Source organism: Papio anubis, chromosome 1 (assembly GCF_008728515.1).
Source record: "Papio anubis isolate 15944 chromosome 1, Panubis1.0, whole genome shotgun sequence".
In the NCBI taxonomy this organism is placed as follows: Eukaryota; Metazoa; Chordata; class Mammalia; order Primates; family Cercopithecidae; genus Papio; species Papio anubis.
The window spans coordinates 186,891,413-186,917,026 of NC_044976.1; the positions used below are offsets into that span (position 1 = coordinate 186,891,413).

General features: G+C 39.9%; 2 protein-coding genes, 1 long non-coding RNA gene and 1 other non-coding gene across 20 annotated transcripts in view; 1 reads left to right on the plus strand and 3 right to left on the minus strand.

The window, feature by feature from the left end:
• The first annotated feature begins 19 nt into the window (after positions 1-19).
• LOC108585396 lies at positions 20-1,339 on the plus strand. The gene is made up of 2 exons (XR_001901647.3): positions 20-262; positions 1,139-1,339. It is a non-coding gene; the product is annotated as an uncharacterized LOC108585396 (long non-coding RNA).
• A 103-nt stretch (positions 1,340-1,442) lies between these two features.
• CACYBP (calcyclin binding protein) lies at positions 1,443-13,264 on the minus strand. 2 transcript variants are annotated; one of them, XM_009194766.3, is made up of 6 exons: positions 12,754-13,264; positions 7,642-7,861; positions 5,654-5,750; positions 5,296-5,395; positions 3,805-3,902; positions 1,443-2,325 (listed from the first exon to the last, which is right to left on the minus strand). In XM_009194766.3, the coding sequence occupies exons 2-6, from the start codon at positions 7,745-7,747 to the stop codon at positions 2,169-2,171; spliced, it is 558 nt and encodes a 185-aa protein (XP_009193030.1). In that variant the 5' UTR covers positions 7,748-7,861; positions 12,754-13,264; the 3' UTR covers positions 1,443-2,168. The 2 variants fall into 2 exon arrangements, with proteins under 2 accessions (XP_009193030.1, XP_003893654.1); XM_003893605.4 differs by lacking the exon at positions 12,754-13,264 and adding an exon at positions 12,253-12,705.
• A 2,886-nt stretch (positions 13,265-16,150) lies between these two features.
• Positions 16,151-16,256, minus strand: LOC116272022. The gene has a single exon (XR_004180749.1). It is a non-coding gene; the product is annotated as a U6 spliceosomal RNA (small nuclear RNA).
• A 1,206-nt stretch (positions 16,257-17,462) lies between these two features.
• Positions 17,463-25,614, minus strand: part of RABGAP1L (RAB GTPase activating protein 1 like) — a 786,378-nt gene continuing 778,226 nt past the window's right edge. For 10 of the 16 annotated variants that reach the window (XM_031661559.1, XM_031662303.1, XM_031662347.1 and 7 more), the window contains 2 exons: positions 23,935-24,132; positions 17,463-22,909 (listed from right to left, as the gene is read on the minus strand). In XM_031661559.1, the coding sequence (XP_031517419.1) occupies positions 22,757-22,909; positions 23,935-24,132 (351 nt within the window). In that variant the 3' untranslated portion in view covers positions 17,463-22,756. The remainder of the gene's footprint in view (positions 22,910-23,934; positions 24,133-25,614) is intronic. The other 6 variants (XR_004181472.1, XM_017957511.3, XM_031661676.1 and 3 more) reach the window with 1 other exon arrangement.

The window sequence follows — 25,614 nt, forward strand, 5'->3', positions numbered from 1 at the left end:
TTTCGCCATGTTGGCCAGCATGGTCTCAAACTCCTGACCTCCAGTGATCCGCCTGCCTTGGCCTCCCAAATATTGGGATCACAGGCGTGAGCCACTGCACCCACCTAAATACTCTTGAGTGTTAACCAGAGTTTAACTTTTTCATTCCATTCCCATATATGTGTCCTTATTTCTCCACAGCCTCAACACTGAATACATTTGTTTTTAAACTTTTTCCAGTGAAAGGTAAAAAGAAACTGTGGTTTATTCTCTTCTGAACAAGGTAAGCATCTTTACAGGTTAAAGATCATTTACATTTCTTTTTGTATGAAGTATTCTTAATTATTGGAATCCTCTCAATACATTGTTTGCTTTGGGTTGTGGTGGGGTTTTTCTTGTCCTATAAACATTTTTATGTAGTTAAAACTGATCAAATTTTGTTTCTTCTAGGTTTTAAGTCACATATAATGTAGTTTTCCCCCATTTTCTTCTAGTATTTGTATGCAATTTTTTTTTTTTTTTTTTTTTTTTTTTGAGACGGAGTCTCGCTCTATCGCCCAGGCTGGAGTGCAGTGGCCTGATCTCAGCTCACTGCAAGCTCCACCTCCCGGGCTTACGCCATTCTCCTGCCTCAGCCTCCCGAGTAGCTGGGATTACAGATGCCCACAACCTCTCTCGGCTAGTTTTTTGTATTTTTTAGTAGAGACAGGGTTTCACCGTGTTAGCCAGGATGGTCTCGATCTCCTGACCTCGTGATCCGCCCATCTCGGCCTCCCAAAGTGCTGGGATTACAGGCTTGAGCCACCATGCCCGGCCCATATGCTTTCATTTTTACAATTAGATCTTCAGTCTGCCTGGAATGTATCTATATGCCTATTTTCAGTTATCTTACCATCATTAAAAACCCATCTTTATCCCACTTTTACCATATTCTGTAACTTTCATATGCATTGTGTCTGCTATTCTGTTCATGTATCAACACCAATTACAGAGGCATAATGTGTTTCAGTATTTACTTACAGCTATCCTATACATAAGCTGTTGCTGTATTGTAAATCCTACCACTTTTTCCAAATTCCCATATTAATTGTGGCTTTAGTTTACCCTTCTGGATTTTTCCTGTGTGTCTAATGGCTTTTTTTTTTTTTAAATGAGACAGGCTCTCAATCTGTTACCCAAGCTGGAGTACAGTGGCATGATCACAGCTCACTGCAGCCTTAAACTCCTGGGTTCAAGTGATCCTCCAGCTTTAGCTTCCTGAGTAGCTGGGATTATGGGCACCAGCCTCCATGCCTGGCTTCAATTGCTTTCTCTGATCTAACTGTGTTGGTTAATACCTCCAATAAAATATAGTAATGGAGATCACAGGCACTGGTCCTGACTTCAGGGGCAACAGGAATAATTCCTACTACAAGCCTCATTTTTCTGACATACTCCTAGGCAAATAAATCATAAAACTGTTCTAATGAAGAAAAACTTAACTTTATTGAACATAGGAATAGACGGGCTTTCAGATTATTTTTTGCTTTATGGTTATTACTTTCATAAACCATCTGATCCACGGCAAAACTAATTGGTACCATACAAAGATGTGTGTCTATTATTGTCATGTTTAGATTTAGTTTCTATTCTACATTCATTGACAAACATATTTCAATCTAGATAGAAACACCTGTGATTGAATTAGTGCATGGTAATGCATGGCATACACATTGCTTAAGGTGGTAATAAGGGGTCAGATGCTCTACAGCAACCTTCAAGCACAGGTACCAATCTGCATTTTATGCAAAACTTCAGGTTTTACTCAATTTTTACAATGGTGGAAGCTGATGTCAGTAACTTAAAGGCAAGCAAATACTTTTCCAATTCTTAGCTGAACAAAAAATACACACAATGTAGCGTTTTTATTGGGCAAGACTTGCTTTTTATATTTCACATGAGAATGCAATTATAACCCTTCCTTGAACAAAATGACCAAGGTACTAATAAAACCATCTTTGCAGGAGTGTTTAATAAGCATATTTTATTTAAATAAATCCTCCAGTAGGAAATGGAGAATTCACTGCCTTTACTTAGAAGGCTATGTAAATAGCTATCTGTCAAATTTTTATATGCAGCTCACCAATATTCCCTTACTGGAAACATCAGTATTTCCACATCACATCAGTTCCCAAAAGGACCTCAAAGTCTCAAAATTCCGTGTCTCCTTTGGCTTGCTTCTCTCTTGATTCCACCCAGGCTTTATTAATGGTTCTCTTCATATCATCATCTCCATCTTCATAAATTTTCTTTAGAACATTCATCAATCCCTCACTAGGATCTGTTTCAGTGTCATAGGAGGGTTTCCTTTAAAAAGAAAATATATACAACAATGGAGAAATGAAGGCACGGGGGAAGATACTATAATTCAGGTTGTTAACATTGGCAGGAAGTAGAGGGATAAGAGGGAAGACAGTGTATCCAAAGATATTCACAATCAAAATGGCACGCCTAAGTTCATCTTAATGAAAACACCACACACCTACCAAGCATGCACACACTTGGTGCATGAAAGAGGTCATCAAAATAGTAAGGGGCTATTTTTAGGCACAGGGATTTCCCATGATTTTTTTTTTTTTTTTTTTTTTTTTTTGAGATAGTCTTGCTCTGTCGCCCAGGCTGGAGTGCAGTGGTGCGATCTTGGCTCACTGCAACCTCCGCCTCCCAGGTTCAAGCAATTCTGTCTGCCTCAGCATCCCAAGTAGCTGGGATTACAGGCACGTGCCACCATGTCTGGCTAATTTTTGTATTTTTAGTAGAGATGGAGTTTCACCATGTCAGCCAGGCTGGTCTCAAACTCCTGACCTCAGGTGATCCACCGCCTCGGCCTCCCAAAATGCTAGGATTACAGGCATGAGCCACCCCGCCTGGCCTCATTTTTAACAGGTAAAATAAGTAAGGATTTGGGAGGCCGAGACGGGCAGATCACTACGTCAGGAGATCGAGACCATCCTGGCTAACACGGTGAAACCCCGTCTCTACTAAAAAATACAAAAAACTAGCTGGGCGAGGTGGCAGGCGCCTGTAGTCCCAGCTACTCGGGAGGCTGAGGCAGGAGAATGGCATGAACCCGGGAGGCGGAGCTTGCAGTGAGCTGAGATCCGGCCACTGCACTCCAGCCTGGGCAACAGAGCCAGACTCTGTCTCAAAAAAAAAAAAAAAAAGTAAAGATTTGATTTTCTAACTTGTTTTCATTTTTTAAAAGCATGTTTCCTCATAATTTGGAAAAAAAAAATTGAGGGAAAATCACAAACATTACACATGGATGTACCCTGAAGCTCATGTATTTTATAATTAGAAAAGCTCTCCTCTTAAGCCTGAGATACACAGATCTGGACCTGAGTCTTGAATTAGTCAGTACCTCTAGAAGATGAACTGACCTAGAATGCAAGTATCATTGAATAAACATTTTTAAAAGGTCATTATTAAGGAAGATAAAAATATTTTATCTTTTTCACTCTAAACCAGTGACAATGAAAACAACTATGTATCACAAACATCTGAGAAATTTAAAACATACAGGGGTATCTGAGCCTCTCTCGAACTACTGAAACAGAGTATCTGGGAATGGGCACAGTATTTGTATAGAAGTGCCTAGGGTTAACAACCACACTAAAGAGCCAACTGTTAACTACAAAGACCTTAAAAAGCAACTTGCTGGACGCGCCCTCTTCAGGTAGTTTCTGACAGTTGAAAGCAGAAATATATTATCCATAAAGACAAACTTAAAAATCTATGATCTGAAACAATACACTAAAATGCTTTAAAAAATGAAAGTAGACTCACTCTTTTTCTTTGCACTCTTTTTCAACCTGGGTCAGGTAATCCCACCTTGTGTTTTCCACTTTCTTTCTACACAATATAAGAACTGTATCAGTCTTGACCTGGAAGAAAAGCGGGAAAACAAATACAGCTTAGAAGACAAAACAATTATTTAATTAATCAAGTCCCTAGTATGTATAGACTTATTTGGGGTGCTAGTAATACTTGTATGAATAGGCCAAAATCTGAACATTCATGGCGTGAAAAGACCGTAAATAAGTAAAACTTGAATACCGTCATATCCTAGAAAGTGCTGGCAAGACAAAGCAGGTGTTAATGGGGGTGGGAGCAGGAGCAGGAACTTCATTAGGAAGGCCTCCCTGAGGCAAAATCTGAGCTGAAGCTTAAGGTCAGGAGAAGGCAGCTGGCAGAGCCATGTAGAATGGCTCCAAGATGGGATGATCTTGGTGTGTTTGAGGAGCAGGAGGAGTGGCTGGATTTTAGTGACTGAGAGAGACAGTAATATAGTAAGAGGGGTCGAGGATAGGCAAGAAACCAAGTCACATAAAGCAGTATGGAGCAAGGTGAGGCATTTGGAAAGTGTGAAAGAAGGGCAATGAATGTACAGGTCTTTAAACAATGATCAATACGACTTCTAGGGATCTTTTGGTACTCTACCTACGGGACTAGTGGATGCAGAAGGGTGCAGGAAGACAGCAAATCCAACTATATTTGAGTATCACCTGTAAGCTGTTAAGTAATTATGTATTATAAAAACAGATGGCAGAATGGCATATGTATATACCTAATGCATTAAACTTCATTTATTCAAATTAGGCAGAAAAGAGGGACTATCTGATTTAGTAAAAATTATAAAGAGTAGTTTTTAAAAGACAGTTTCCTTATTTTTATAGCTGTTTCTAACTCCAAGGAGGCTAAGTGCTTAAGACCTCCTTTTATGTATACGAGTATTATGCACAATGCCAACACTACCATTAATTTAAGCACTTTACATATGGTATTGCACTTCAGTGTATCATTTCAACTTTGTGAAATAATTACTATTGCATAAATGCAGAAACTGAGGCACAGAGTGATTAAGCTGCCAAAGGTCACAAACAATAAGCAGTAAACCTGGCATAAAACTCAAGTCTCACTCTTAACTACCTTCAAACGTTTACTTCCTTCCTGATTTTAATGGAATATTCTTACAACAGCCTATTCTTCTACAAAAGGAGTTGACAAATGTTCTCTGTCAAGGACCACACAGTAAATATTTAGGTTTCACTTAGGGCCATGTGGTCTGCTGCAGCCACTTAACTCTGCCATTGTAGCACAAAAGCAGCCACAAACAACACACAAACAAATAAGCCTGGCTATGTCCCAATAAAACATTCACAAAACAGGCAGTGGTCCCTGTTACAGGACAAATTCATTCCAGTTCATCTCAATTCTAAATCAGCTAGGTTCAATCTGGTAAGGTTTCAGAATATTACGACCAAAAAAAGCACTCACTTTTTTTGAACTGCCTTCCACAGAGATGGGTTTCAAGAGATTGTTCACAATCATGGAGTAACTCTTCCCATTTAGATTCTTTACCAAAAGATCGAATGACCTGCAACACAATGGTGAATACATCATCTTTCTAGTTCTATGAAAGGTACTCTTACTCCGTAAGAGTGGAAAAAAAGCTGCTGGCTTTATTTCAGGGTGTGCATTTGGCCAGTTAATGCTCACCTCTTGAAAGTAGTTGTAAAGGATAATTAATTCTAAATTTAAGAAGAATTTTAAAAACTGCAAAGAAAAGAGTCTCAAGATAAGGCAATGTTGACTGTTAATGATCACCGTCTTTCCCAATATAATGAGAACTCACCTCTCTGTGAAATGCACCTGCACATTCTCAGTGGGAACTTGATGCACTCCACTCAAGGTAATGTAGATTTTCACAAACTTATCTGACTGATCCCATCCTGGCAACGACAACAAAAGATGGGACATAAGTAAGTCTCTGAAACTATCTCTAGAACAGCAAATGCACATGGCTCATAACTCAGGAAAGTAAAATTATGAAAATCCAGTCATACAAAAATTTGAAAACCAAGAAATTTTCTAGGTTGAGAAATGGAGCCTCAAAGCAGTTAAGTACTCTACCCAAAGTTAGGCATCTAACAAGTGATAGAATTCAGATTCAAATCCAGGTTTCTGAATACAAAGCCTATGCTCTTTTTATCCTTCAGAATAAAAATACGATCACTAAATACATTCTTTAAGATTAGTTCATTTACTGCTTTTATGGAAACAATTTTGTCCTACATCTAAATATCGGTAGTTCTCCACTAAGCTGGATGGCTAAGTATCAATACTGTCTAATTCCATAACCATTTCTACTTCTCTAAGTAGTGTAACAAATGGAATCCTAGCGCTCTTAATTCCTTTCCAGGGCAAAACAGAATGTAAACGACTCCAATTCTTCATCCAAATCTGACAAACCTACTGGTATCTATTAAATGCCATTTCAGTATGTATTATCAACCTACCAGCAAGTCTCTAACCTAGAAGAACTCTGTCAACATACAAGACATATACGCTTCACAAAATACCATCGTATTTGTAGAAAATAAAAAACTTCACAAAAAGTATCTTCTGTTTATCAAGAATATATACATACATATCCCTGACTCTTCCTCACTTAGTCCTACGGAACAGAAACATGCCCCATCCTCCATGACGTGTTTTCACACCGCATGCCTGTATCAAAACATCTCATGTACCCCATAAATACATACACCTATTATGTACCCACGAAAATTAAAAAGAAACATAGTGTTGATCAAAAAAATGCCCTAGAGGGTTCCAGAGAACTTCATTTATTAATAGTTTCTTCCCAGTCAGTCCATCCTCCAGTTTGACAAGTTTCTCCCTCAACACAAATCTATGTTCCTGGTTAAAATGCCATAATCCTAAACACCTTCAGACCAGTTTCCCATACTCAACTGAGTACACGGTGCAATTTCATGTAGTACTATATAGTACATCACTTAAGCACGACATACACATGCTTTTCACTATAACAATACTCAAAATAGATCATGCCTTCCAAGTCTCTATTCATGTCCTCTGCTCATGCTGTTCCCTTCCTTTTGCTGAACATACAGCTCACCCTTCACACTCATCTAATTCTCCCTGTTCCTCACCTCCAGAATTATTTCCTCAGCTATGTTACCTATTATGTGCTAGACATTATTAGCACAAAGAAAAACCAGACTGTCCTTGCTCCAATGAGAGCTCATCACTCTCACTGAAGTTGCACTGCCGCCAAAACAAAAACACTATATACACCATTGAAGGAAAACAGTATTAGTTTTTGCTAATACATTGTTATGCTATGAGTTATACGTCTATGTCCCAACCACACCATGAGAAAGGATTGGGTCTTAGTCACTGTTGTGTCCAAGCACAATAGTGATATACATTAGGTGCTCAAAAATATTTCCTGAATTTAACTGGATTCCTCTCCTCAGTTAATTGTAGTGGTTGTCAGAGTGAAACATAAAACATGATTAAAAACCACCACCACCACCAAAGCGGTGCCTCATATATACTGAATAATTTCAGAATAAGTTCCTTCCTTGTTGCTACTCCTCATCTTTGTAGTAAATCACCTTATTCTTGTTAACAGCTTCTAGAATGTATCCTTTCCTATTTCTATCTAAAGAAAGTTTTATTAAATAAAAACTGATGGGTCTTCCTCCAAGCCACCGAAAACACAGCCTCAAAACTCATTTAAAGATGAATTTGTTAGATCACTATGAGGAATAGGTTGCTCGGAGGCAAAACTGGCCACAGGGAAGCAAGTCATACCATAATTACTGATTTTCACTGTATAGCCCGTTGTAATGGGAGCAACCACAGCAGCTGGTTTTTCATTATCAAGAAGTTCTGCTTTCTTCTGTGATTTCTGTTGCATCTTGTTCTTGATTTCTGTCTCAATCTTGGACTTTTCAGCTGTAAGGGCATCACGTACTCTTTTCCTAGTAGCCTTTTCCAGCAACACCTTTACCTCTTCTAGATCTTTCTGTAGCTGTGTTAAGACAAAAAATAAGTTAGCTATGATCAATAAGGAAATAGCTTGATATTGTGCTTATCACTCATTTCAACTTACTGAAATAAGCACTAAAAATTAAGAGGTTCATCTAAATTTTCTAGGATTGAGTTGCAACTTCAGTTCTTCCCTCCGGCTTATTAACTGTAATTAACTCAAGCTTCCTTTTTTTCCCAAAAGGAAAACTTTGAACAATCTTGAACAAACAATAAATAGGTAATCAAACCCAAATTTTCCAGTTTATATTTGCTTTAAAACATTTACAAGAAACATCTGCGATTTAAACAGTAAAACAAAGACCTTTTTTTTGACAAGGGATTCAGAGATTTCCTTTAACATCTAATCCGAGTGTCATTAGATGTTAGACACTTTTAAAAATTTAAGAGATGAGAGAACACACAGTGACCATGGTAAAATGCTACACAGCAAACTTTACTGAGGTAATGAATGCTCCATTTTCTGTCACGGATTGGTCTTCACTGATCTTCCCACCTCAAATACCTCAAATAAAGAGAGTCTGAATTTTTAAGACAAAATATTAAAAAAAAAAAAAAAATTTCTGCTTTTGAGAAAAAGTCTTGCTCTGAAGCTGGGTCAGTCTTACAGTTAGAAGTGTAGGAGTTGGTTGCATAGAAGGTGACAAAAGACCCAAAATGCAACATACTCTTGGAAATTATCTTTTGAAAAAGCCACCACGTTCTCATTTTCTTCTCATGCCAATCCATCATCTATTAAAGTCTACTTCTTTTTACTTTCGAGAGATAGAGGCAACATTTTATGAAATTCAACAGTTAAAGACAATGTTAGAAAATTATTGAGCCTAAGTCTTTTCCCCCCAATTACCCTCTGACATACTGCAAATACACAAGATCTTTCCAAACAGCTGTTTCACTTCTTACAGTAACTTTACACTTTAGCTTGATACTAGCAACTTGACCAAAAAAATCTTGTGTCACAGCTTGATTATATCAAAAGCTCAATTTAAAAGTCTTTTAGTGCTTTATAACTCAGAATATCAGACGCACAACAGCGTTTGAAAGCCTTTGTTTCTTAATAGTCTTATAAAATGCAGTAACAGAACTAATTCTTTTCTTTTACTACTAGTCTTTTATTATCTCATTTAACTCAGATGCCCTAGTTTTGCCTATCTACAACAGATGACATGGTATAAAAAGTTCAACTCTCGCCGGGTGCAGTGGCTCACACCTGTAGTCCCCGCACTTTGGGAGGGCAAACGGGTGGATCACTTGAAGTTAGGGGTTCGAGACCAACCTGACCAACATGGCGAAAGCCCGTCTCTACTTAAAATTCAAAAATTAGGCGGCCATGGTGGCATGTGCCTGTAATCCCAGCTACTCAGGAAGCTGAGGCAGGAGAAGTGCTTGAACCCGGGAGGCAGAGGTTGCGGTGACCCGAGATCACGCCATTGCACTCCAGCCTGGGCAACAAGAGCAAAACTCAGTATCAAAAAAAAAAAAAGTTCAACTCTGCCCAACCCTCTTGTCCACACTCTCCCCTTCCAAGAACAGCTCATATTACTATGACAAAAACTCTTGCAAACTCGTCTTTTGAGCATAGAACCAAGATGTTTCAGTTCAAAATAATACATTTTAATGGTTTCAAAAAAAAACCGCTGATTCTACAACTCCTAATTCATAAAATATTGAAATGTAAAATGAAATATAGTAAGTCTAAGTACGAGGTTTTGCTTTTTGACTGAAATAGGAATGCTTTAGCAGAATCAGAAAAGTAATTCAAATTAGGCAAGGGATTCCCCCAATGGCTGAATTCCCAAGCCCTCTTTATTGCCAGTTTTGGCTCTAAATTACTCTTTTTATTATAAAGTATCCACTGAAAAAACTTAAAACTGAGACAGTTCCTCAGTTCTGTTGTTGGCAGACTTGAAACCAAAAAAAGATCTGCTTTTTCTGCACAAATACTTTAAGATGTCCTAGATAGTTTCTTATCTATCATGTAATTTTCCTTGCCTTCTTGGCATGTATTTGTTTTACGTATATAAAAATTTTATTTCCCTTTTATCCCTACCCGTAACGCATTCAAGCTCTATCTTCCTATTTCCTAATTTTTCACTAGGAGGCATTAACACCAATATGCCTCAAAAATGGGCAAAGGAATTCAACACACATTTCTCCAAAGATACAGAAATGGACACCAAGAACATTAAAGATGCTCAACATCTTCATCTTTGGGTAAACGCATATCAAATTCCCAAGATACCACTTCACACCCAGCAAGATGGTGTTATAAACCAAAAAACAAAAATAGAACACCCCAGAAAATAACAAATGTTGATAAGGATGTGGAGAAACTAGAAGCTTCAAACACTTCTTGTGGAAATATGATGCAACCACTCTGGAAATAGTCTAACAGTTTCTCAAAAAGTTACCATTTGAACCAGTAATTCCACTCCTAGGTATATACCCCAGAGAACTGAAACCACATTCACACAAAAAACTTGCACACAGCACTCGCAGCAGCATTATTTTTATGCTAGTCAGGAAGTGGAAATAAGCCAGGGTGCCATGGCTCACACCTGTAATTCCAGCACTTTCAGAGGCCGAGGCGGGCGGGCAGATCACTTGAGATCAGGAGTTCGAGACGAGCCTGGCCAACGTGGTGAAACCCGGTCGCTACTAAAAATACAAAAATTAGCAGGGCATGGTGGCGCGCGCCTGTAATCCCAGCTACTCAGGAGGCTGAGGCAGGAGAATCCTTTGAACCCGGGAAACGAAGATTGCAGTGAGCCGAGACTGCGCCACTGCACTTCAGCCTGGGCGACAGAGCGAGACTCCATCTCAAAAAAAGAAGTGGAAATAAATGTCCATAAACGGATGAAAGGATAAACACAATGTGCCATACGCATATAATAGAATATTATTTAGCCATAAAGAGCATGTGTACTAATACACTCTACACCATGGAAGAACCTGAAAATGTTAGTGCTAAGTTGAAGAAGCCAAAAAACAAAAGGCCACATACAGCGTGACTCCATGTATATGAAATGCCTAGAATCCGCAAATTCACAGAAAGTATAAGATGAGTAGTTGTCAGGGGCTGAGGGGGAATAGGAAGCAATTGTTTAAAAGACACTAAATGGTTTCTTTTTGGAGTGATGAAAATGTTCTGAAACTAGACAGTGGTGATGGCTGCACTACACTGAATATGCTTAAAAAAAAAAAAAATACCTGAATTATACACTTTAAAATGGTTAAAAACTTGAATTTTGTCTCAAACAAAACAAAAATGAAGTGCCCTTAAATGTCTACTTCTAAGTACCTAAACTGAGAACGTTCTCTACTCTCAAGAGGACTAATACTGAGCTATCCACCTGCAGGACTGTGAAGTTCTCTCCTAGGGGCACATAGTACCCAAGACCTACCTTGAAAGACTTGTCACAAGATACCTAGATTAATACTATAACACACAAATCTCAGAGTTTTTCTTCATTTAAAGAAAAGATTTTGAGTTAAAAAAAAAAAAAAAGGCTTGGGATTTCCCAGTACTTGTTTTCATAAAGCAAATCTAGTTACTACACACACAACACTTAACTGTGAATAACTGTTCCGTCTTCACCTCCCCCTTAGGCCAGGAAATGAGCAATACAAGTACTATTATTCCCATTTTCTAACTGAGCAAACCAAGTCTCCATAAAATTTAATTCTCCAACGTTCAGAGTTTACGGAGCTTTAACACAGGCCATTGGGTTTCTTACTATTAATTACAACTAATTTTCCAAGTTATTTATTTTAAAAATCACATACAGCAGATTGCTGTTTGCCAATCACTGGTTTAAACACCTAGAAATCATACTTTTTAACAACTCTATGAAACGGATGCTACTGCGACACTGAAAAGCTAAACAACTTGCCCAGAGTAACACAGCTCCTCGTGTGTAGAGAAAACATGACTAAGAGAATTCAAGTGCTAGCACCGAAAACTTCTCACCCTCCAACCGCCCTCTACCATAAACGACACTCATGTTTGCACCCAGCTTTGCTTGAATGAAGCTTCCTGTCCTCTGGCTGGGAAACCAGCGCAGAAAGGGCCTGAGGAACACGCGCAGGGGGCAGCTCTCTCAGACCCACTCCCCGCATCGCCTGCACGGAGAATCGCCGCACAGCCCTGCTCCGGCCCGGCAGGCGGGTGGGGTGCGAGGCCGAGGTGAAGCGCGGGGAGCCGATGGCGCAGGAAAGGGCGAATGAGGCGTCCCCCAGGGAAGGCGGTGCGCCGACTGCCGCGGCACCGGGTCGCCGCAGGTCGGCTCAGCCCACGGAAACGGCGGTGGGGCGGGAGGCTGGCGCTGCAGCTCCAGCCGGGGAGCATGAAGAAGATGGGGCCGAACCACTTACCTCTTCTGAAGCCATGGGGGCTGGATCAGGCCGAAGGCCCGAGCTGCAGCCGCGCAGAGGAGAGAACAGGAAACGCCGCGCGGAGCCCTCAAACCGAGCGCAGACGCCCACTCGCACGAGTCGCGGCGCCGCAGCCCGCGAGCACACCGACCCTGCGCGAGATCGCGGCCCGCCTCCCGCACGCGACGGATCTGGAACCTTCGCGAGGACGCCGCCGCCACCGCCCACCGCGAGCACGCTCCACCCGCCAAGCCTGGCCCCACCCCTCCCCGCCTCGCAGAGTGTGGCCCCGCCCCTCCCCGCCCCGCCGAGTCTGGCTCCGCCCGCCTGCCGAATCTCCTAGCAACGCTCAAGTCTCGCGAGCGAACCGGCAGTCCGAGAAGAGTAATGCCTTCCTCTCCGCCCCGACAACTTTATGTATTGTAATTTGACCGCGCTAGGCCAGGCTGCGCAGTCGCAGCTCGGAACCGCTGCCTTAACCCAGCCCCGGAAATAACGTACCGATTTTCGGAGTCCAAGTCGGAAGTTGAGTAGAGTCTTCTGTCCGTTCTAGGACACCAGACACACCAGGCAGCCATGTTGTGTAGGGCTAGTCTCTCAGCCTCCGCGAGAAGGCAAAAAATGGGGAGAAGGAGCAGCCTGGTTATGTTCAAACGAGAAAGAATGGATATGTTAAGCGTGGAGGACTCCTAATGGTAGCGGTTTGATTTTCAGTGAGTTTGCCGCAGTGGAGACGTCACCGCGGTCTGTCCGCTCCGACCTGGTGTCGTCATCATTGGCCGCGGTAGGAGGTGGAGCTGCGTTGGCCACGTGACCCGGCCCCGTGGCGGAGGCGCAGGTCAAGGCCCTAACAAAAGGGTCGGCGTTTGGCCACAGTTTCAGACATTCCTTTTGTCGTGGACTGTTGAAGCATAATTTCCTGGTGCTTTCGCCTCTTTCACCGACCATTTCAAGAGTCCGTAGTTCTCGCCTGGGTTTGGATTCGGTATAAGTGAGCCTGTTTACCATCAAAGAAAATGGTGGAATGTCTTCTGGAGACGATGTTCTCTTCTGGTTCTAACGCTGCCTCTCAGCGAGACCCCAGAGAAGCCTAGTTTTCAGATTATTCTAGTCCTTGGCAGGCTCAAGATGTCAACAACACGGTTGGAAACAACCCCTCAGAGATCACATAGCCCGCGCTCAGCTTTTTTGATCGTCCAAGGCGGCGACCGCTGAGAGGTCACATAGCGAGCACTCAGCTTTATAGATTGCCCAAGGCAGCGATTAGAATCAGCAACTCGGAGAGGAAAAAAAGCTCTTAGCGAAATGGAGGCTGACCATTATCTGTAATAAAGAATCGGAAGTACAGTACAAAAATAAATTACCGAAGCGCAACATGCGTGAATTTCACACAAAAAATGACATTAAGGGAAAGAAGCCAGACACAGAAGAGTTCATATTGTGTGGTTCAATTTAAATGAAGTCTAAAAACTAGCCCATGGTGTTAATGAGCGTAGTGGGAAGGACAATGACGTGGAAGAGCCACCAGGGGGCTTTTGAGGTTCCGGTAATGTTACTTGATTTAGACACTGATTTATAGATAGGTGGGTTCACTTTAGAAATTAAGTTGTAAACGTATTTTTATGTACGTAGTTTCTTCTATAGATTATATTTAAGGCCCTGCGGGGGTGGGGGGGAATTTGCCAAGGTAATAGAAATATTACACCCATACATTGTCAAAGTTCATGGGATGAACTCCTAAGAGATGTGTATTTTTTTTTTTTTTTTTTTTTGAGACGGAGTCTCGCTCTGTCGCCCAGGCTGGAGTGCAGTGGCGCGATCTCGGCTCACTGCAAGCTCCGCCTCCCGGGTTCACGCCATTCTCCCGCCTCAGCCTCCGAGTAGCTGGGACTACAGGCGCCCGCCACCACGCCCGGCTAGTTTTTTTTTGTATTTTTAGTAGAGACGGGGTTTCACCATGTTAGCCAGGATGGTCTCGAACTCCTGACCTCGTGATCCACCCGCCTCGGCCTCCCAAAGTGCTGGGATTACAGGCTTGAGCCACCGCGCCCGGCCAGAGCTGTGTATTTTATCGTATTTTTTTTAAGTGGCCAACCAATAGCCTGGAATTGTTAAGTACATAATTAAATAAAAACAAATATCGCACTGCACCGAGTGAAAGCTTGACCTAATGCAGTGAACAGTCACCTCATTCTCTTAATTGCTCAGGCTAAGGAGTCACAGGTGAGTCTTCTATCTCAGGCCTTACATCTTATCATACAGCAAGCCTTACTGGCTTAATCTCAAAATATGTAGCGAATTAAACGACTTCTCACAACCTCTGCTTCTACCACCTGACGGGGTTTGGGGCATGCTACCCAAGAATATGGCACCTAGACATACTGAATACTTTAAACTGAAGGAATTTGAGAAAGAACATATGCAGGAATGTCTCTAACTTTCTTGCACCTTTCTGCCCTGAAGCAGGACGTAATACCCTCATGTGAGAGTTGCCCTGTCTATACCTGGAATAAAAGTAACATCTTTATCTCTGAAAACACAGGAACGTAGAGATGAATATGAACATCAGGCCTTGCTAAGTTTCCCCCAGTTTATTACCCTTAGATCACAGTCTTTTAGCCCCATCACATTTTCCCACAATTCTTCATTCTTCTTCAAACCTACTCTAAAGAACACTAAGGTTAACTATTTATTTGGGTCTTTATTTCTTTATGAAGTTTGCATGTTATGTAAAACTAACAATATTTATGCTTTTCTCTTGTTAATTTGTCTTTTGTTACAGCATCCCAAGCCAATGAGCCTAAAATGGGTAGAAGGAAAAGATAATTCTTACCCTACACACCCAGGTGCAAGCCATCATTATTTTGTCTGAAATTTTAGCTTCCTAACTGGTTTCTCTGCTTCCCCATTGTGCCTTTAGGGTTAGTTTTCCACAGAGCAGCCTGCGATATCTTTTCAGATCATTCTATCCCTTTGCTTAAAAACCTCTGACAGCTTCCTATTAGGCTTAGAATAAAGTACAAACTCCTTACTATGAACTTGAGTGTTTTACGTATCTTATCTCACCTTTATGAGCTTCACATCAGAACCCATCTCTCACCACTCTTCCTTCCCCACTCCCTGATTTAAACAGTCTGGCATTTTTCTTATTCATTGAACCCACTGGGTTTGCTCTTGCCTCCAAGTCTGTACCCAGCTTTCTCTCCACTTGTAATCCTCTTCCTCCAGTTCATCACACAGATCGTTTCTTCACTCTGTTTAGGTCTTTCAGAAGTAACACTAAGGGAGGCTTTTCCAGACAATATTATGCAAATATAAATGGACATGTGACAAATACTTAATTCAACTCATTGGTTAATGAGAGTGTATTTGAGTAGCCAGGTATTTATAGGCAATTTAACAATGTTATGTTAGTATAAGGTGGGAAGGTTAGATACAAACCTGTTAATGTGTCACAGGGTAATAAACTCTTAACTTTTGGTGTTATCTGTTCCACTGGAAAGGAAGTAGGGATTTGCATTCTTATTGGACAAAAATCTAGAAGTTACTGTATAGATTCAGTATAGGACTTTTAAATCAATAGTAAACAATGAAATAAACAAAAGTGCAATCCCCTAGTCCTTGGTTTTGACACTGAAAGGACATGCCACTCACCTTTTTGCCTTGTTTCCAAAGTTTGGAATAATTTTCTTTTCAAAATGAAATTATTTCTCATTCAGTTGTCCGATTGCAGGCAGCCTTTGTGCTTCCCCCAGTTATTGTACCTGTCAAGCTTACTCATGATTTCCTAACTGCCAAATTCAATGGATATTTTGAATTTTGAATTTTTTTTGCTATGACTCATACTGTTCTCTTGGGGCTTGTCAGCAGATAAAGAAATGACCTTCTGGGTACTGTGCAAAATATGGAATGCTTAATTAACTTGTGTGTCATTCTTGTGCAGGGGACATGCCAATCTTCTCTGTAGATTACAGTTTTAGTGTATATGCTGTTGAAGTGAGCACTTCTGAGTAATTTTGTTTTACTTTTTATGTAAAATTTCACATTGTTTAAAATACCAGAGGGGGCCAGACATAGTGGCTGATGCCTGTAATCCCAGCACTTTGGGAGGCTGAGGCAAGTGGATTGCTTGAGCTCAGGAGTTTGAGACCAGCCTGGCCACATGGCAAAACCTTGTCTCTGTAAAAAATAGAAACATTAGCCAGGCGTGGTGGTGCTTGCCTGTAGTCCCAGCTACTTGGGAGGCTGAAGTGGGAGGCACTTGAGCCTGGGAGGTGGAGATTGCAGTGAGCTGAGATCACGCCACTGCATTCCAGCCTGGGTGACAGAGCAAGACCGTCTCAGAAAACAAACAGAAAACACCACATGGCCAAATGAAAGATGTCTGTGGTCTGAATTTGGACCAAAATCTGTAATCTTACAGTCTTTTATTATTTTTTAATACATGCCAAATTCCCAGAGGAGCTGACCAATCTCTTGGTATTTCACTTGGGTTCCGTGGATTCCCAGAACAAAATGCAAATGCAAATGAGATATGATTGGGATTCTCTGCACACGATTTCCACTTTCATAAGTGCCTCTGAAGTTTAGTTTGAATTATATATCTCCTACCTTGCTGTACCTTAAAGGACTTAACAGCAGCTACCTGACCCAGGATTAGCCAATCATATTTTTTTTCCAGAACTTGTGATTGGAACAATTGAGATGGCAGTCTTCTGCTGGTAGTTTGAAGAGAGGATATGTAAACTTGGTAGCTGTGTACTTAGAAGCAGAGAAAGCCTGTTTTCAGAGAGAAGAATGAAGCAGGTAAGTGTCATCTGGAAGGACAAGCAGAAGCACAATTATGGGAACAATTGCTTTCAGGGTCCTGATGGCATTCCAGCCCCTTGTCCTAGTGCCAGTTCAGGCCCAAGTGTTTGGCCTTTGGGACCTATGATACAGATATCCTATTTCCTTTTGGTTAATTGCCTCTTAAAATTACTATTATTAAGCTAGCTTGCAAAGGTTTCTGTTACTTGGAATCAAGGAACCTCAGTAGAGAGGAAAATAAGGCACTTTGTGGTGGTGCTGCACAGGATATCATTTTTGCAGGGTATATACTGTTTTCTAAGTTGACTGGAGTCTACTGTCAGATGTAAGAAGTGTTACATAAACATTGGGTTCAAATGAGTCAGAATAAAGTCAACTAAAAAAAATTAAAAAGACATACATGGACTTCAGAACAAATGTTTATTACTGCTTAATGGGGCCAAAGGGGCAACACAAAGCATTGAAAACATCACTGGCTCACAAAAACAGTCACCTTGTTACCTTCTCAGTTGCATTTGTTTATTTCACAAGGCTTCATTCACACATAAAAACAAAATACTAATCCAATTCAAGTTCATAACAATTATAAAAGTAAACATTTGTTGGGACAATGTACAATAAATTGCACTTTTTAGACAAGCATTACATTTACATTTATAGAGTGTACTATACATAATACATGGAATTATGGAAACATCTAATTGGTCATCGTTTATAGAGGAAGAGGCTGATCACTAACTTTTTGTAGTTAATTAGTACTGTTCAGACTAATCAACTCCTTTATTCTAGAACCTGTTTTCATTAGAGATGCCATGGACAAAATAATAGAATTCATAATAGATAATTCAGAATCTCTACTACCTCCTCTGCAAGGGAAAGGTAGGAGTTGGAAAGAAAGAAGTGGGGCTGAGAAACTGTGTCCCTCATTTGAACTAAGGATCCATGCATTATGCAAAATACCAAAAATAGAGAAACTGATACAAAAGGCTTTTGGGACATCTTGGATCTGGGACCATCTCCAGCCTTATTCTTGTGCTTTCATGACACCAGAGTCTCTCGATGCATTTATATTCTCACAATTCAGTCCATATATTTTATCCCATATATAATATATAGTTATTAAAAGTTATAGAGTTTAATGGAAAAGATTTTACATGTTAACTAATTGCCAGTGAAAAAGGAAAATAACTTAAAATGTTCACTTTCTACTCAATGATTCTTTTTTCTTAAGCTTTTCAGAATACCACTAATGACAAACCAGAGATGGAGGTAGGAAGAATGAGATATATTAATGAAATGTTTTTATAGCAGGCAGCAAATTCAGGTGGAGATAAGCTTGACATATTGTAGTCTTTTAGATGCAAACTGAGAAAGGAATGCCAGAGAGCTGACTGCAGTCACTAAAATCTATATGTCCACTTTTCTCATTACAACTCAAGATCAGCATCTCTATTGAGGAGCAACCAAGGTTGAAGTCCTCATTTTGGTCACTTTTGAAAGATAAAGAATTTGCTAAGGTAAAAGGCTTTGCCTGTGTTAAATGGAAGCCACTATGAGAGAGAAAGTATGTGTTGGGACAGTTCTAGTTCAGTGTGACTATCAGCATGGTAATGAGAAAGAGTTTCATATCTGATAGTAGGAAACAGGCTGCAGAGCTGTGGTCTGGCCTTCTGGCTTTCATCATTATTTCTTGAAATCTCAATGTGTATTTGGTTGTGTGGTACCCAGGGAAACAAAAGAAGCAGAGATACTCTATATAAAATTCTTCCAATTAAACACACATACAAACCTAATAGTGTTCAAATCATACAACAGAATTTCTTCACTCTCTCACTTGTAATTGGAGCAAAGGAGTCAGTATTTTGGAGTGTTTTTAAGGGCAAGTTATATAATATAATCATCTTGCTAATCAAGTAAAAGTGTTCTTTCCCAGAAGATAAAACCAAGGCATTTAATTTTTAAAAAGTTTTTTTTTCCCCCTTCAAGGGGCCCCCTAGTCAGGCAGCTACCTAAGTGTTTGATGCAAAGGTTGGTGGAAGAGTTAGTAGACTGATTTTAGCGAAAGTAAAAGAAGGCTTAAACCCCTACATCAGTTACACATGTGATTCTCCTTCTGGGTGGGTGGCTGACTCCTTTAAGGATCTAACTGTATCTCCTCTGCCCAAATCTGTGTCGTTTTCTCTTGGTTTTCTCACTTCAGCTAGGAAATAAAGCAACTAACTATTAACTGGAAAATATTTTAAGAAAATGGAGCAGACGTTGGAGAAAAATAAATATTAATACACCCTAGAAAAAAATGAAACAAGATACATAGTATTAAATATCCCCACATCCATACAAAGGTCGCTTTTCTACTTTACTCAGGGCATTTCAGAAAGCCAATGAAGAAGAAAGTATTAATTTAACAGCTGGGAGAAGGGCAGGAGAAGACACCGGTTGAATGGCATTCCTATTAGTGTTCCTGATAGGCACTCATAAATAAACAGAACATTAAGTAACTGAGAATTTCTTTGCATTAAATTATATATAACTAAATATAACCAAATTTTGACATGGTTCAGGATGTGGGAAGCTAGCAAACATATGCACTGCAAAATCCAGCTTGCTTTCTTTCAGATTTAAAGAATGTGTTAAGATTCTCAAGATATAAAAGCTGATGAACTGAATTATGAAGTTGAATTTCATTCATTTTTTTTCTACAGAATTTAATGAAAATAGAAATGATCAATTCTTAGATATTACAAATATTAGATTTTCAGAGGAATGTTTTATACAGAGCACATCCTAGGAAAGGATGAAAAACACTAGAATATTTTGAAACTTTCCTGGATATTTGGCTGGTTCATCTCTTCTAAATGAAATTCAATAGAAGAGATGCAATTCTCAAATACATTTCAAAATAAGTGAAATTAAAACTAGTAGTTACTTCACGCTGGGATGCATGAGTTTTCAAACAACAGACAGTGAAGGACATATTGTTTGGAATATTGCTATTATAACATATTGTATGAACAATCATACCACATACCAAATTCTGAATTTTCTTTGTTTCTTGTCTTTACTATTGCTGCTGACTCAAAGGCATTGCAGTGAGGGAGAGTTTAGGCTTATGGTACCAACAGGCATATCCAAGTATGATATGGGGCTGGAGAATAAAAAAAAAAAAACCATGTATTGCCCTTACAATCTTTTGAAAGAGCTAAAAGAAAACTCAAAAGATGGACTGATCAAACTTGAGAGGTATGTACCTGGTGATTTTTCTTTTTTGAGACAGAATTTTGCTCTTGTCGCCCAGCCTGGAGTGCAATGGCATAATCTTGGCCCACTACAACCTCTGCCTCCTGGATTCAAGCAATTCTCCTGCCTCCACCTCCTGAATAGGCTGGGATTACAGGCGCCCGCCACCACACCTGGCTAATTTTTGTATTTTTAATAGAGACAGGGTTTCACCATGTTGGCCAGGCTGGCCTCAAACTCCTGACCTTAGGTGGTCCACTCACCTTGGCCTCCCAAAGTGCTGGGATTACAGACGTGAGCCACCATGCTTGGCTGGGGGAGGATTTTTCTCTTCAAAAGGAAAGGGACTATGAAGTTGAACAAGGTCTCCAGATAAGGGATTAACCTAGAACCATTATGTTTCTCCCTCACCTATTATTTAAAGAAAAGTATGCACTTTAGGCATTCTGTGGAATGTACTTATTTTTGTAAGTTGAAACAAGCTCTGTACAGAATTATGAAATTCACAACACAAAAGAGCATCTTTAATTTAGCTGGCCATTTGATAAGGCAACTGCACAGGGCTTCTTGGAATCAAAGCGTAAAGTACCAGTAAAGCTAACAGCCTATACTAAATGATTTACAAAAACAAGTGCCAAGATAACATTTTCTAGCTACTATATTTTACAAAAAAAAAAAAAAAAAAAAAAATTAGCTTCTCTAGACCACCATGTAGAGAATATTAAAGTCAATATAGACACCTGGAATGCTGAGTTATGTTCCTTTTTGGTAAGAAAATAAATTTTGTAATGAAAGATGTCAGAACAACAAAAGATTTATGTAAGAAAAGTATTATCTGATGAGTATAACATAATAATCACATCAGTTTTATGGGCTGTAGATAATATAAACACAGAAAAAGGGGATTTCACTTTTTAGAACATAAAAGATCATTTTAGAGGAAAAGATCCACCATGAGCAACTTGCTGTATCCTCCTGGGGTGGAGATGGCTCTTATTTGATTTTTCTAAGGGTGTGTTACTTTTAATTGCAACATATGGCACAGATGAAAATCATTCTGGCACTGCAGAGTTTAAGATTCTTTGCAAATAATATGTTCAACAATGAGGCCAATGATGTATATCAACAAATGTTATTGTACATATCTAATAGTAGTTTGGTTGGTGTGAAAGGAACAGAGGCCTCCAAAATAGTTTATAAAATAAAAATAGTTTTGCTCTTATCAAATAATTTCCTGCAAGGACTATTTTTATAGGCATGTTAAATATAATTGAAAAAATATTTCCACTAATTTTTAAACAATAGCTTTACCTTTCCATGAGATAAGTATTTCTGTAAAGGTTTTATATTCAATCAAAAATGTTACAAATGCATTTGTATCTCTTTATGGGTATGAAGGACACATTTTCAGTGAACTACCGAAATTGGAAAAAGTTGCCCAACATTAAGCTAAGATGATGTGAGCCTGACCTCTATTTCTCATTTCAATACTATGTCCTTTAACAAAGTTACAGTATTGTTAGTGTTTCCTTAGCAAGTATCTATCAACGTTAAAGGAAATACTCTGTCCCTGGTTCTGTATTCCACTCTATTCAGCATAATGGCTGAACCTGGGACTTTTTAGGCGTCTCTGGTAAAGGCTCCCTAAGTCTGTAAGGCGCAATATCCACCTTTAACTTTATAAGTGCCAGAAGTCACATCTGTGTCCATACTTAGGCATACTTAGGAACTCACAAGTCCCATGTGGAGTTCTTAAAAGGATCTGTTAGAATACCACAGCCCAAATGATCCTAACCTACACTTATTAAAATCTCAGTTCCTTTTACCTAATGTATAATCTGAATAGCCCATCTATTCCTGGCACTTCATTTCCAGATAATGAAAGTAAACCAATGATCACTGATTGGTTCTTTCCTTTGGACAGGATTATCACTCCCCTGGGAATCAGGCTCAGGAGAAAACCTGAGAGCGGTCATGCCTGGCCCCACAGTGTGCTTTATCTGAATAAATCCTGAAAAGCTAAGAGGTTTAGGTTTCAATGTTTTTTTTTCCTGTGACAAAGATCTTCCTATCACTTCACTTCAACCTTGGAATAACAGATATCTCCATTTTTACGTAAGATAAAAATAATTATGAATAATTAGTTCTAAATAAAAGAGCATTTAGTTCTGAATTACTTATTTCCAACTAAACATCAGGCAAACAAAATAATGTGTTAATACTATGATGGATCTGAACATGGCCTTCCATGAAGAAACTGGAAAATAGATATTCAACATAAAACAGGTCAGTTTAAATAACCTCCCTTTGAAAAGTGTCATACAAGAAAGAGAGCTACTGAAAGATTCTGGCTTGTTTTCTGGCCTCCTTGACTTTCCTTCAAAGGGACACCAGGAAGAATCCTCCCAGATTTCCACTGCTTTGAACATTGTGCTCTTGTGCTTGGGTAAGGCTGGAACTATGTGCTCTCCTTGGGTGGCTGGGTGACCGGTGCTGGCTGCAATGGCTGGGTGCCCGTGGCCGTTTTGATAGAGTTCAGGGTTTTGCTAAACCAAGAGTTTTTTGCAGCTTGGATTTCATTCATAAGGGCTCCTCTCTGATGTTCAAGTTCCTAATTAAAGCAAGAAAATAATCTGAGTTAAATAAATGTTTTCTTTTTGCCAATAAATAAATACATTAATTAATTTTTAAAAATGTGCAGCTTTTTGGAGTCTCAAGGTATGTGCTGCCAATTTTCCTCCCACAAAACCCAGGAGAGATTGAATTGGTTACTACAAGGATAAAGTTAAGAGCTAAAAGATTTATCAAAAAACTGGAATCTGTACTTTCTGTCAACAGTGAAAGAAAACCTGATTTTATTCTTTTTTTCCCTGCAAGTTAGATCCAAATTTAGGTTTAGGTTGCAACCCAAGATAACAGGTTTAAAAACCCCAAATAAATGTAAATATATGGATGAATTTTTACTGGTAGTATAAGCATGAATGAATTCCAGTTCCAAAGAAATAGGCTTTGCCCTAAGAATGTCCAGGGTCAGAGCAGACACATGGTGGAAGCTGGCTGGTGTGGTGCAGGCTGGCGACATGGCAGCTATGGCGCTGGTAGGGATCACTGAGAAAATGAAATGAAGAAGAGTCCATCAGAAGCCAGGACTATTTCTAATTATATTATGCTCCAATATGGAGAAAGATAATGGGGAAAGGGGGTTGACAAAATGAGCTAAAGATAAAAAGCAGCTCCAAAGAAAAGAACAGGTGTCAGTCAATGTGTGGCTCTCAGGGTACACACAGCAGAGGGGCTTTGGTTTTTCATTTTCAGGATCAGCCACTGAAGTGACCACATTCTGTGAGAAAGGATGTAAGCAAAAAATCTCAGGGTAAAAAAAACAAAAAGCATATGCTTAATTAAGTTCTCCTAAGATATACTTTTAATTATTAAAATTTCATTTAAAATTATGTATTTGTTTATATCAGTGTTAAGAATACATGATATAAAATGTGATTATGCAGGACACATTAGCAGATAGAAAACATATTCATCATACAATTCTGACCTAGATAGGTATATTCTGAAGTACCAGAGTATCCTGGACCATTAATTGTTTATTCTTTCTTCTTGTCCTTTTATCAAATCACCAACCTGAATTTTACACTTGGCCTCCACCAACTGCAGTTTGGTTTGTGCCAGTTCCAGTTCCATCTCTCTCAGCTGCTTCTTAAGTGAGTCCTTCTCATCATCCGTTTCAATTCCCTGGTCCTCTCTGCTTGTGGCTGCTAGTTTCAAAGCACCCTCCTTGCTGAAAATGTCACTGCAGTGTTTGCATGCCATCATCTTACCCTAAAGTATCCAAAAGAGACAACCAACATCAAGCTGTATTCCATAGGCTAAATCACTTTCTGAAACAATATATGACTTTTTAGATGCTGTTTATTGTCATGAATGCAGGCCCATTTCTGAAGGTTATTTTTCTTGTGCTGCAATCAAAATCATTAGTCAGCCCGAACCCAGCTATCCAAGATGGGTGCTCCTTTTTCCTGAAGTATCTCTAGAAATACCCTAGAAATAGAAAGTAGCATCTCTTTGAAATCTGTTCTAGAAATTTTATGCTATCATTATTCTTACTAGATGCCAAGCACCACACCAAATGCTTTACTTGTAGTATTTTACTAATCCTAAAGCAACTCTGTAAGTAAGCACTATCATCATCCTCATTTCATAAAGAAAGAAACTCAGAGTTTAAAGAACTTGCGTACAGTAGACTGAGGACATCATGACTAGCCTAAATCTACCCTTGCAACAAAGCACATGTTCTGTTGTTGAGTTTTAAGCAAAGAGGACCCCTATTGTTTAAAGTAATAAAAGTAACTCCAGCCTGGTGCAGTGGCTCATGCCTGTAATCCCAGCACTTTGAGAGGCTGAGGTGCGCGGATCACAAAGTCAGGAGATTGAGACCAGCTTGGCTAACATGGTGAAACCCCATCTCTACTAAAAATACAAAAAATTAGCCAGGTGTAGTGGCATGTGCCTATAGTCCCAGCTACTCGGGAAGCTGAGGCAGGAGAATCGCTTGAACCCGGGAGGTGGAGGTTGCAGTGAGCTGAGATTGCACTACTGCACTCCAGCCTGGGTGACAGAATAAGACACCATCTCAGGGGAAAAAAAAAAAAAAGTAACTACCACATGCCCAGATTGCCAATTGGGCACATAGCACTGAACAACAGCAGCTGTTTTCCAGACAATAGTGCTGTTGTTTTCTTAAAGTATTTTAAAAAATAATTCAGTAGAGGTAAAAGATATTACACGCTATTTCTACTTTGATGCCCTACTGCTACAACAAGCTCCATGTGTCCATCACCATGCCCATCCTCCTCTCTTCACACACAAAAAGCAAGTCTCCACCACACTTCTGTGCCACTGGGCATGTCTCCACCATTTGGGCCTGAAGACTTTGGATCATCTTTTCATTAGCTTCTCTTTCATCCTATGTCCAGTTGACCATTAACTTCTTCCTCTTGGGCCGGGTGCAGTGGCTCACGCCTGTAATACCAGAACTTTGGGAGGCCAAGGTGAGTGGATCACGAGGTCGAGATCCAGACCAACCTGGACAACATGGTGAAACCCCGTCTCTACTAAAACTACAAAAATTAGCTGGGCATGATGGTGCGCACCTATAGTCCCAACTACTTGGGAGGCTGAGGCAGCAGAATCGTGTGAACCCAGGAGGCGAGAATTGCAGTGAGCCGAGATCGCACCACTGCACTACAGCCTGGCGACAGAGCAAGACTCCGTCTCAAAAAGAAAAAAAAAAAAAATTTTCTC

Bases quoted from the DNA above. Each gene is read 5' to 3' on its own strand.
- CACYBP (XM_003893605.4), bottom strand. The intron at 5,396-5,653 runs GTGAGTTCTCAT...ATTGTGTTGCAG, and splicing joins CAGGTGCATTTCACAGAGAG to GTCATTCGATCTTTTGGTAA. The intron at 3,903-5,295 runs GTGAGTGCTTTT...CTTTTCTTCCAG, and splicing joins TGGAAGGCAGTTCAAAAAAA to GTCAAGACTGATACAGTTCT.